The sequence below is a fragment of the Bos indicus x Bos taurus genome, chromosome 11 (genome assembly GCF_003369695.1).
Source record: "Bos indicus x Bos taurus breed Angus x Brahman F1 hybrid chromosome 11, Bos_hybrid_MaternalHap_v2.0, whole genome shotgun sequence".
NCBI classification, from domain to species: domain Eukaryota; kingdom Metazoa; phylum Chordata; class Mammalia; order Artiodactyla; family Bovidae; genus Bos; species Bos indicus x Bos taurus.
Genome location: NC_040086.1, coordinates 46,119,294 through 46,130,638, shown reverse-complemented (window position 1 = coordinate 46,130,638; position 11,345 = coordinate 46,119,294). Strand labels below are relative to the sequence as shown.

Below are 11,345 nucleotides of genomic sequence, written 5' to 3'. Positions count from 1 at the left end.
AGCAGCAGCAGGCCTTTAATAAGAGTCTAGTGTTTAAAGACACAAGACCAGGGACTTTTCTGAGAGCCCAGTGGCTAAGACTGCACTCTCGATGCAGGAGGCCCATGTTCCATCCCACACGCCGTAACTAAGAGTTTGCACGCTGCAACTAAGACCAGGTGCAGCCAAATAAATATTTTAAAAGACTGAAAACAGCTAAAAATATACTTTCTGTTTCTTTAAAAAATAAAGACACAAGGTCAGGGGTACCTAGTCCTTTCCTCGAAAACTTGCCCCTGGTGACTCTGAGGCACAAAAGTCGACACAGGAAGAATAATGAAAGGTCTGGAAGCTTCTGAAATGCACAGGAGATGTCAAAAAGTGTGAACTCTGAGCACAGGGCCTGTTGTCCCTTATTTATCCTCAGATATTCCAAATGTTTCCCCTATTTACCCACAGAAAATAAAACGAGTGAACTGGATCACATGCTTTCATTTCAAACATCTATTCCTTCTAAGCCTCCACTGAGGGCAGGAGGAGAACGAGGTGACAGAGAATGAGATGTTTGGATGGCATGCATTGGAGCAAACTCCAGGAGATAGAATGAAGGACAGGGAGGCCTGGCATGCTGCAGTCCATGGGGTTGCAAAGAATCAGACACGACTGAGAGCCTGAACAACAAAAGCCTCCAGATGATACCATTAACAAGAAAAGTGAATTCAAATTCAGTAAAGGGCAAGGGCTTAACACCATGGAGGAGCTCCAACTAGAATGAAGAATCAAGCTTTAAAATCACAAGTAGGACTTTTCATAGATTTTAATGCATGTATATACATCAAGTTCAAAAACTATCCCGCTGTCTTTCACAGTGACTGGAAAGAATAGTTAATGAAGTCATCGATGGCCATTGTCGTTACTAGTAACAGAATCAAAAGTGCACAGAAACACTATTTTTTTAAAAATTGATAGAAATAAAAATGGATGAGAAATACACTCAGGGGAACTGGGTTAAATAGTTCCACTTAGTACACAAAAATGGCCCAGCAGCCAGGGAGAACAAGACCCCTTCCTCCTCCCTAAAAGAGGGGCTCTTGGGCTCCAGATCTGTTACATTTAGATTTCAATATGGTTGCTTTCTCTCTTTCCCATATTTGTCCTGTTATCTGAAAAATATCTCATAGAAGAGGATGGTGATGCCAGCCATGTCCTGGATTCAGTCTGCCTCCATGCAGCCCTCCTGGTCCTTCTCGCTTTGCCCTCAGCCTTACAAGAAACAAAGAAAGCTGGTTATGGAACCTTCCCAGGTTCACACAGTGACTCCCAGCCAGGGGTAGAAAATGTGTCCAAATGCCTTAGTCTGTGCTGGGATGGAGATGAGAGGATAGAGTAACCAACACATCCCCAGAGAACCCACAGTTACAGAGGGGAGTGGGTCTAGTCCCCTGGTGGGTTGGGAGGGAAAAAATAGTTGCAAACCACTGGTTTAAGATTGGAAATAGCTCAGTTGGAATTCCGTTATCTCCACTAGCTTTGTTCGTAGTGATGCTTCCTGAGGCCCACATGACTCCACACTCCAGGATGTCTGGCTCTAGGTGAGTGACCATACCATCATGGTTATCTGGGTCATTAAGACCTTCAGTTCTTCTTTTGCTTCTGTTAGGTCCTTGCCATTTAATGTTATCGATGTACTTGAATTTTGAGCTTCTCCTGGGCAGGAGTAAAGTGGCTCATAATTCAGTTTCTACTTTGTCAGGCATATGGGAGGCACCTGGTGAAAAACACTGATGGAAAGAATGTACACTGAGCCTGGAGCCACCACACTAAAGGGAACCGATAAGATGGCCATTTTGAAAATCAAGCCCTAAGAACGCCAGGGTAGAAACAGGAACCCTCCTGCAGGGCTCGGGGCTGCAGAACTTGGTGAGGAGCCAAGCCTGCCACTCAAGAAAGCTTGGGTCTCCACTCAGAGGGCAGAGTCACAGAGCGGGCGAAGAAGAAGCCCCTCCACTTTGTGTCCATAAAAGTCGCCTGCTGAGGAAGCCTGGCCAGGGAGAGTCTGTGTCCTGTCACCTGTCCCAGAATGAGGATGGATCTGTCAGAGGAATGATCCAGAAGAGATGTGGGGAGATATGGGACCCCATTCAGTCAGCCGAGCAGGACCTGTGAGTCTGAGAGCCAGTGATTCTTGGCCCTCTCAGACCCCCTGCCTCGTCTTAAAACCAAATACTTTCTAACACAACACTGCAAATCAACTATACTTCAATTAAATAAATATTTTCATTTGCTCTTCTTGATTCTGAATTGAGATTCATAGACAATATGATTGTCTCTATAATCTTAACAATCAATATCATACCTTAACTATAACAAACAAGAAGTGAAAAGCAACGTATAATAAAATAATATGTATTCCTACATGAATATTCAGGAATGATTGCACTAGAAGACAAAATAGCTCCCGCAGACCTCCCAAATAACCCCTCGGGTTGATACTGCTCCACTGGGACCCCTGCTCTAGCCCAAGAGGAGCCCCCAAGTCTCTGAGCTCCCCGGCCAGTCAGCTGGCAGCCCTCACTTTCCAGTAACTCACCCTCTGGCTGCAAGAGAAGAAGCTGAAGGCGGGAACCAGAGCAGCCCTTTCTTGCTCCACTGCTGTCTCATGGGGCACCTGTAGGGACCAACACCGGAGGTGGAGGAGCTCCAGCAGTGCTGAGGCCTTCCAGAGTCCCCAGTTACACATCAGTACCCCCAACGCCATCCTCTGCCTACAGCTGCCAGCTTCCTGCCCAGTGATGCTACAGAAAAGGGAGCCCAGAGGGTCAGCAGGAGGAGGAAGTTTCTGGCAGATGGACTTCCTCAAAAATCCCAGGCAGCACTGCTGGGTAAGTTCAGGTTTCTTTAGCTCTTTCACCTGGGCTCTCCCGATGCTGTTTCTTCATCTGTCTGGTCTCTACTTTAGCAACGGTGTCTAACTGCACGATAATGCCTCAGACCCCCCATTTTGCCTACAGGAATCCTCCAGCCTGCTCATTTAAAAGCCCAGAGATGAGACGAGGCTGCACAGTGAGAGCTCAGTGTGGCAGTGTGACGCAGTGGACAAAGTGGCCCTGGATTCAAATCCTGACTCTGCAGTCTACCTAGCAGCAGTCTGAACCTAAGTTATTTAGGTTCTCTGCACTTCCAGTTCACCAGTGGTAAAATGAGAAGAAAACCTACTTTGCTGAGTTATATTAAGCATTAAGCAGAATCAATTAAAAAAAAGAAAAAAAAAACCACCCAGCCCAGAAACATAAAATGGTTTCTCCTGCTCTCAATTATCAGGAAGGCAGCTGAGAGTGGCAAGAAAAATAGGGTTCACGGAACCCCAGAGAACTAGCTTCAAGTCTAGATCCTTGACTGCAGACGGTACATCATCTAAGATGGAAATAATGACCGCTCGTTGGGAGGAGGGACATGCATGCCCTGGGGAGCTCTGCACTGGTCAGTCTCATGCCCTCCATGAACCCTGTGGCGTCACTGTCGCCTTCACCTCATTGCTCTTGACTGAGAAGCATTCCAGGTCTTCCAGAGGAAAACCAGCTGGAGTGTTTACTATGCAGTCTGCTGTTTGGTCCACTTTCCCTGCGATCACTGTACTGCGATTACTGAGGGTAAGGGGACCACAGCCTTCCTCCTTGAAAGCGGTATCATGTGTCCTAGGGAGATAATGCAGTCTCAGTTTAAAGCAGGAGTTAAAATTGAGCAGGAGGAAAACTTCCCAGCAGAGGCGTCTTATCTGTAGAATCATAACCCCTCCAGAGCATTCTTTATGAGACAGTTATCTGCAAGGGTTTGGCCCGTTTGTGCCTGGAGATGGGAGAAGGGGGTCTGGTGATCTCAAATGCTCTTGGCAGGGTCAAGCATCCATGGGTCCTTCTGAGATGGAGGTTCAGGGATGCTAGGGAGGTTCCGCGGGGACATACCAGCTCCCCAGCTGCCCGGTACAGCGAGCTGAGTGGGCGGTACAGGAAACTGAGATAGGTGGCTGTGTAGAGGTCGGCGTAGTGCATCAGCTGGCTGGAGAAGAGTGTCTGGTGGAAACCACACGGGAACCAGGCTGCCCATCACACTGTAGCACAGGTCCAGCTCCCGGCTGACTCTCTGGCAGAGGGGCAGCTCACTGATTCGAGATCCCATTCCCACCCCCACCCCCACGCACAGGACCTGCATCACCCACAAGCAAGCCTGTCTGCCAGGGTCAGGCCCAGCTCTGCCCTCCTGGGAAACAGTCCCCTAAAGACATTGAGGCCCTCGCCCACCGCAGGGAAGGAAGGAGCTGCCATGGCGCTCAGCCAGCCCGGGCTTTGGGAGGTGGGGCGGCTCTCTCTCCTTGGCCCCAGGTCCCACTCCCTGTTTTCCTGCCTGGTCCTGGAGAGCGACCAGCCTGCTCTACACTCTCAGCGTCACTTACTTTCTGGTAAGACCCACACACCCAGGCCCACTCCTGCCCCACCCCACTAGCAGGCCCCTACCTCATTACAGGCCCTGCTTTCAGAATCTAGAAAAGCATTCATTCCCTCGTAGTTCAGTGGTTAAAAATCTGCCTGCCAGTGCAGGGGACACGGGCTCCATCCCTGCTCCAGGAAGGTCCCACGTGCCTCGGGGACAACTAAGCCTGTGCACCACAACTACTGAGCCTGTGCTCCGTGACAAGAGAAGCCACCACAGTAAGAAGCCCACATGCCACAACTAGAGAAAGTCCATGCACAACAGTGAAGACCCAGGTCAAAAACAAACAAATAGTTTATTTTTTTTTAAAGAAAAGTGGTCCAATATTACTCCCAGAGTGACCAAGAATGTCTTTGTTACCCTCTCTGTGCCTCAGTTCCCCCATCTATAAAATAAGGGTGACGATCCCTGTCCAGTCCCCCTCGAGGGGATGTGGGAGATCACATGGCATGAAAGCACTGAATTCCCCACAAGAGGTTCAGCCAAGATCCTACACTATTGGTCCCCACTGGGCCTGGGAAGGTCGAGTGGCCTGAACCCCTGTGGGATTCTTCCACCTCTGGTGACTGGTCAGGAATGACACTAGGGAACGTGTCCTTTCCTTACCCAGACACACCAGCCCATCCACCCTAAATCCAAAGGGTCTTCTCAGGCCCTTTGCCTGGCTGACCCCAGACATGAGCCAGGAAGTCGGTCACTTGAGGACCCAATGCAGGAGGCAGGCAGTTCTCAAGGTTAATGGTGGAGATGGAAGGACCTCAAGCCTTCAAGAGCACACGGCTGTCATTCAGCACGAGGGCCAGCAGAGGGCACAGGCTAACAAGGCCCAGTGGCACTCCTGGAGACTGCGGGAGTCATAATAGGGCTCTGGAGACCTGGGAAAGAGCTAATCCAGGCAGGCAACCTGGAGTCACATGCCTCACCCACCGCCCCGCCAGGCCCATCCCCTCCTCCTCAGCACCCCGCTCTTACCTGAAACTCCCTCTTGGTGGAGTTGATGAGTTGCAGGCCGTAACTGCTGCCATCTGTGTGCCTGGTGCAAAAATGGCCACTTGACCCAGGAGGAGAGGAGCTGGGGGCCCCGGAGTCTCCGGGTACAACCTCCCCAGATGCCATGGGGTGGGAGGCACTCTGCGGGCACCCAGTGGGGGCGCTGAGCTGGGTGTGTGCCCACGTGTGACAGGGTCAGTGGTTCAGGAGGAAGGGCCTAGCGGTCAGTGTGAGCATCTCAAGGGGGTCAGAGTCCAGTTTAATAGGGAAGCCCAGTCTGAAACAGATCGTGATTTCCTGAGCAACCTGGTGTGGACCCTGCTGCCAGGTGTGGACATGGACCACCACCCTCCATCCTGCTCCCCTCCTGGGGTAGGGGTCACAGGTCAGGGCTCTCACTGGTACAGGTCCGCTAGATGCACATCCAGCCTCTTCAGCATCTCCATTCGCTCTGAAAAGCAGACAGGTGACAGGGGGCATGACAGCCCTGCCCTTTGTCCTGGGCCTAGCTCAGCTGGTGAGGTCAGGGTGGAAAGATCACTGGAGTCTAACCCCACTCCCCTGCCCTGGGCCCAGCTGTGTGCATAACATCCTTGCCCCTCTCCTTACATTGAGGGAGACTCCGCCCAGGGCAGAGCAGGGAGAGCCCTGTGGGACAGATGCCTTCAGGCTGTGTGACTTTGGGCAAGACACTTAACCTCTCTGGGTCTCTGTTTCCTCATGAATAAATAGATCCACTCTCATAAACCACAGAGCAGACAGTATGATCATGGTCACTACTGACCCCACATGGGAGAGAGGAGATAATGACCATGGTGCAGGCTTTAGCATCACTGGCCAGTGCCCCCTGCTGGTCTGCCCCCTACAACTCACCCTTCTCTTGGGCCCAGATGCCCAGCTCCCAGGACAGCTCAGGAACCACCAGACAAGTCCGCCAGCCCTGCGGCTTCTTGGACTTGAGGATGTCCCCAAAGATGTGATCCCCAGTGTATAGGATGTCCTTCCCCCGAACCTCAAGCAGCTCACATACCACATCCAATGACCCTGCCGGACCAGGGGAGGACAGGCCCACTCACAGTCCTTCCTGTCCTAGCGAGCAGGCTGGGGACAGGGGCTCCTAGTCCCATCCTGGTGGGCAGGCCTGGGATGTGGGCTTCTAGTTGAAGGTGGGTTGCTAAGGAGGAATGGGAGGGAGGGAGGGAGAAGGGGGAGCTGGTACCTCCAGAGTAGACAGCACAGTGCTGGTGGGGGCTGGTGTAGGTACCAACACAGAGCTTGCCCGTGTCCTGGAGGGGGCAGAGGGGTGCCCTGGTCAGAGACAGTGGGGGGTTGGGACTAGCAGGAGTAGCTATGGGGTAAGGAGAGAAGGGGGCCACAGGGCCCTGAAGGAGTCCCCTCCCTGGATCCCTGCCTCCAGGGACAGACAGACAGCAGAGCAGCCACCACCAAGGGCAGGTCAAGCGTGAGAGGCGGGCTCCCTCCCCACAGTGCAGTCCATGGGTCACGGAGGACAGGCCTCGACCCCTGCATTACTGTGTTGACCTGTCTCAGCACTGTGGCCTCCACGAAGAAGTGGGGCTTCTGTGTGTCCACCACGATCAGATCAAATAAGACCTCCAGGGCCTGGCTGCAGCCTGCAGGTGGGAGGACGAGACGTGGCGGGCCACATGGAGAGGCACATGCCAACACACGCGCTCAGCCTGGAAAATCTGATTCAGGCTCTCAGCCAGGTCCTCACCCACAGCTGTCCCACCCACACCTGACCGGGATGCCTGGCTCTGGACCGGTGAAAACTCGCCAGCTCCCCATCTCAGCCCTGGCCTCTCAGCTAGATGGGACATCCCGAGGCTCAGGAACCGGGGCCTCTGACCATCCAACATCCCCAGCCATGCTGGCAGGAAGTGCTCCAAAGCTATTAGCAGAGGCCAGCGTTGGATGTCGAGTGGGCTGTGTCAGCCCCTGGAGTCCCTCATAGCACAGAGTCAGAGACCCAGGGACACAGGACGAGAGCACAGGTTCCTCCCCACCCCACCCCCAAGCTGGAGCCCTGCTTACCCATTAGCCAGCTGGGTCCCCACAAGGTATGTCGCACTCCCTGCCCCCAGGCCTGCCAAAGCCACTTCTCACCCCCTCCCTCACCCGCTTCTGCCCCATCCAGCCCGTCCCCAAATATCTAGTCACTTTTCCAAGGTCTCTCCACCCCTCCAGGCTCCTCCCATAGCCTGGCTGAAGTCACCAGTCTCCACCCACTGGGGAAGTTCCAGCACCCACTGGGGAGGTTCCGACGGGCCCACTCAGGTGAAACGATCCTTCCCATACCCTTGGTTCCTCCTGGAGGAGAGAACTGGACATGGGAGGGACCTGCAGCAAGGTGGCCTGGTCTCCCTGCCCTAGACACAGCCTCCACCAGCCAGGCCCATGGCACTCACCTCACCAGCACCTAACAGGTAGGTCATGATGGCCTGGCAAGGACAAGGCAGGAGTTAGGGCACCTAGCTGGGTTGGACCAGGGGCAGCCAAGGCCCTCAGCCCACAGGACACACCGGGCACCACAGGAGCAAGATGGAGGGGAAATGGATAATTTCACAGAGACCCTAGGCTTCCCTGGTGGCTCGGGGTAAAGAATCTGCCTGCAGTGCAGGAGAGGCAGGTTTGATCTCTGGGTCAGGAAGATCCCCTGGAGAAGGAAATGGCAACCCACTCCAGTGTTCTTGCCTGGGAAATCCTGTGGACAGAGAAGCCTGGCTACAGTCCACGGGATCACAAAGAGTCAGACACAGACAGTGACTAACATTTCACTGAGACCTTAAAAGGCCAAGAAATGGAACCCAAGATACCAACCAGGCAGTGAGGGTTTCACCCCCACTGTTTCTGCAGGGCCTCAGTTTCCCCAGAGCCAGAAAAGAAAGTTCTCTGGCCCAGAGGCTGAGCTCCGCCCCTCCACCCACCTCCATTTACACACTCACATCTGTGTAGTTGTAGCTGCTGTTGGTGGCCAGGAACACTTTTCCCACCTCCTTCAGTTTGTCCAGAAGGACGAGGATTCATGCCTGGGGCAGAGAGAGGAGCCACCTCCAGCAGTGGGGCCTCCCCGGAGCTGCCCTGGGAGCCTGTTCTCAGGTTTCAGCCCCATGGCTGGGCAGGGGGCCCCAGGTCAGGCAGGAAGGCAAGGAACAAGGCCAGGGTGCAGAGCTCTGTCTACATCTTGAAGAAAGAGCCAGGGAAAGGAGGAGCAGCCCCACCGCCCTGGGAGAGGGGGGGACAAGGTTTAGTCATGACCCTAGTCTAAGGCCACTCACATCCTTCTCCAGAATTTCTCTAAGTCCTCCAAGGTCTTCTCCTTGAGACAGCCCTGCAGGAGGGAGCAGAGCTGTGAGTTCACGTGCTCATATGTGTATGTGTGTATGTGCACACAGGCATGCGTGCACATGCATACATCCAAGATGGAGGAACACAGACCACCATCCTCAACCGGAAGCAGAGTGAAACCTTATGGAGTCTGGGGACCTGGGTGTGGCCTGGGGTCCTGGGACATTCACCAAAAGGTGGACATAATCCATGGCATCCATCACATCCTGGAAGAGGCTTCAGAAGGACATGAAGAGGTTCCCGTGCTGATAGCCTGTGTCACAGCTGAGTCAAGCCAAGAGGGAGGCTGATATGGGCCCCTGAGGTGACCACCGCCCTGGAGCCCTACCAGCAGGACTCCTTCCATCCACAGTGAGCAGGCACCAGCCCTCTTGGGAGGGGTGTCACCCTGTGCTGAGGGTCATCCCTTGGGGCTATCAGTTATAGAGTTGAGGGCGCCCACATCTAAGGCCTTCCCACTGAGTTCTTGAAGCCCTTGTTGAAGGGGTTCCTCAGGAGGAGCCGCTGCCTCTTGCTGGAGCCCCCATTTCAGGGCTTGGCCCCTAAGGGGAGCGCTATCCTGCTGGGTCACCCAGGGCGGGGCGAGGGGAGGGGCACAGAATGCACTTGATGTAGTGGGAGCAGCCAGAGAAGTCTACCAGGCAGGCATACAGGTAGGTTTCTGGGGGTGGGGAGAGCAGTCAGTCTCTGGTCCAAGGATCCAGGCCAGAGCCGAGACTACCTCACCATCAGCCCTCACCCCATCAGCCCTCACCAGGCAGGTTGAAGAGCATGTTGAGGTTGTGAAACCGCTGCAGGTCATCCCTCTGAATGAACTTGCTGAGGTAGAAGCCCCAGACCTCCGCCCTGGGGAAGAAGTGAGCACTGTGCCATGATGCCACCTCCTCCACAGCGCCCACCAGTGGTCGGCCAGGCTCTGCCACTCCTTCGCGCCTCTCCCCATCTTCCTGTCCCTCTTTCTCCAGGTGGCACTGCCAAGCCCCTGCTGTGTGCTTGACTCACCCCTCAGCCCCAACGTCTTTCCTGCACCATCCTTGCCCCCCAGCCAGTGCCTTACTCTGAGAGGGAGGATAAGCCATGGGTGCCCAGCAGCATGTTCCTGTGGGCATCCACCTTCAGCAGGTTTCCGTAGAGCACGTTGAACACCAGCCCCGTGGGTGAGGGCACAGAGGCTGTGAATGGGGTGCCAGGGCCGGGACTCGGCTCAGCATCCCACCCTCTGGGCTCTGCTCACCTGGTGGGGAAGGTGGGATCATAGGTATAGCGCAGGATCTCGTGCGGGTACCCTATGCACACCAGGCGCTCCAGCAGCAACTTGAAGGCGAGTGTCTCATAAGCTGGGGAATTGTAAACTGCAGGCCGAGCAGACCCAAGGCCGTTGGTGCCCATTCCCCAGCTGGCACCCCTGGCCCCCAATTCCTCACTCCCCCACCCCCCATCCCTCCCCCTCTCCGCTACCAGCCAGAGTGTAGTCCATGTCAAAGCCGCAGCCAATCTTCCCCATCACCAGGCTGCAGTTGACAAAAATCCTGGAAAGGGGAGGATGTCCCCAAACTCCAAGGGCCAGGGCTTCCCTGGGCCTGTGTGTGTCTGAGCACATGTGCGTATCTGAACACGAGTGCCAGCGTGTGCAGGGCTCCTCTCACCGTGGGAGTGTGCTGGGGGCATCCCCAAGAACAAGGATGTGCCCTGATCAGTGGGGGTGTCACTTTCCTGATCGAGGTCACTGTGTCCAAGCTCAGAGATGTTATGTTTGTCCCAGGTGGGCAGCACAAAGCACCATGTCTGGGGGTGGGGGAGGGGGAGAGCCCCTCCCCCCACTGAGCGTACACAGTCAGTTTTCCATGTGGTCAGCCACTGCCCACCTACAAGGGGATGTTCCCTTTTGAGAGCAGGGGCTTGCCTGTATTTTGAGTGTCATCATCTCTGTGTACTTGAAGGAGTCAGTCCCGGGGCTGCTATGTTGTGTGGGGTATGTCAGGAAATGGGGTGTTTATCATGATCCCCTCCCCTCCCCCATTCATCTCACCATTGATGCCAGTCCGGCTCCAGGGCCTGCGGCTCCCCTCTGGGCTCCCTTAGCTCTCCCCCGTCCACACTGGCCATCGCCACCAGGAGTGAGAAGGCAGTGGTTCCTTCTCCAGTCACCTGCCCACTATCAGTGGTGTCCAGCAGCTCCCCTCTCCCTCAAACCTTCAGACACCACTGCTGACCCTGCTGGCCCCACCCTGGGCCCCCATCTCCTCCTCATTTGAGGGTGGAGTCAGCCAGGACAGTCTCTGGTGTCCCTTCTGTTCTTTAAGTGCATGTGCCTGGGTGCTCAGTTGTGTCCAACTGAGACTCCAGGGACTGCAGCCCTCCAGGCTCCTCTGTCCATGGGATTTTCCAGGCAAGAATACTGGAATGGGTTGCCATTTCCTCCTTCAGGGGATTTTCCCAACTCAGGGATCGAACCCACATCTCTTGTATCTTTTGCATTGGCAGACTAGTTCTTTACCAGCTGAGCCATCAGGGAAGCC

The 11,345-nt window shown here is 54.6% G+C and overlaps 1 protein-coding gene across 1 annotated transcript; it reads right to left on the bottom strand.

Moving 5' to 3' along the window:
* Positions 1 to 632: 632 nt before the first annotated feature.
* On the bottom strand, positions 633 to 10,806 carry NT5DC4 (5'-nucleotidase domain containing 4). The gene is given in 17 exon segments (XM_027554454.1): positions 633 to 1,242; positions 2,570 to 2,647; positions 3,942 to 4,070; positions 4,072 to 4,182; positions 5,440 to 5,500; positions 5,857 to 5,908; positions 6,331 to 6,501; positions 6,677 to 6,743; positions 6,991 to 7,064; positions 7,067 to 7,404; positions 8,757 to 8,809; positions 8,997 to 9,090; positions 9,433 to 9,487; positions 9,581 to 9,823; positions 9,903 to 9,979; positions 10,061 to 10,178; positions 10,285 to 10,806. Coding segments are annotated over 17 exon segments (2,013 nt in total). The 5' UTR covers positions 10,427 to 10,806; the 3' UTR covers positions 633 to 1,092.
* Positions 10,807 to 11,345: the final 539 nt, after the last annotated feature.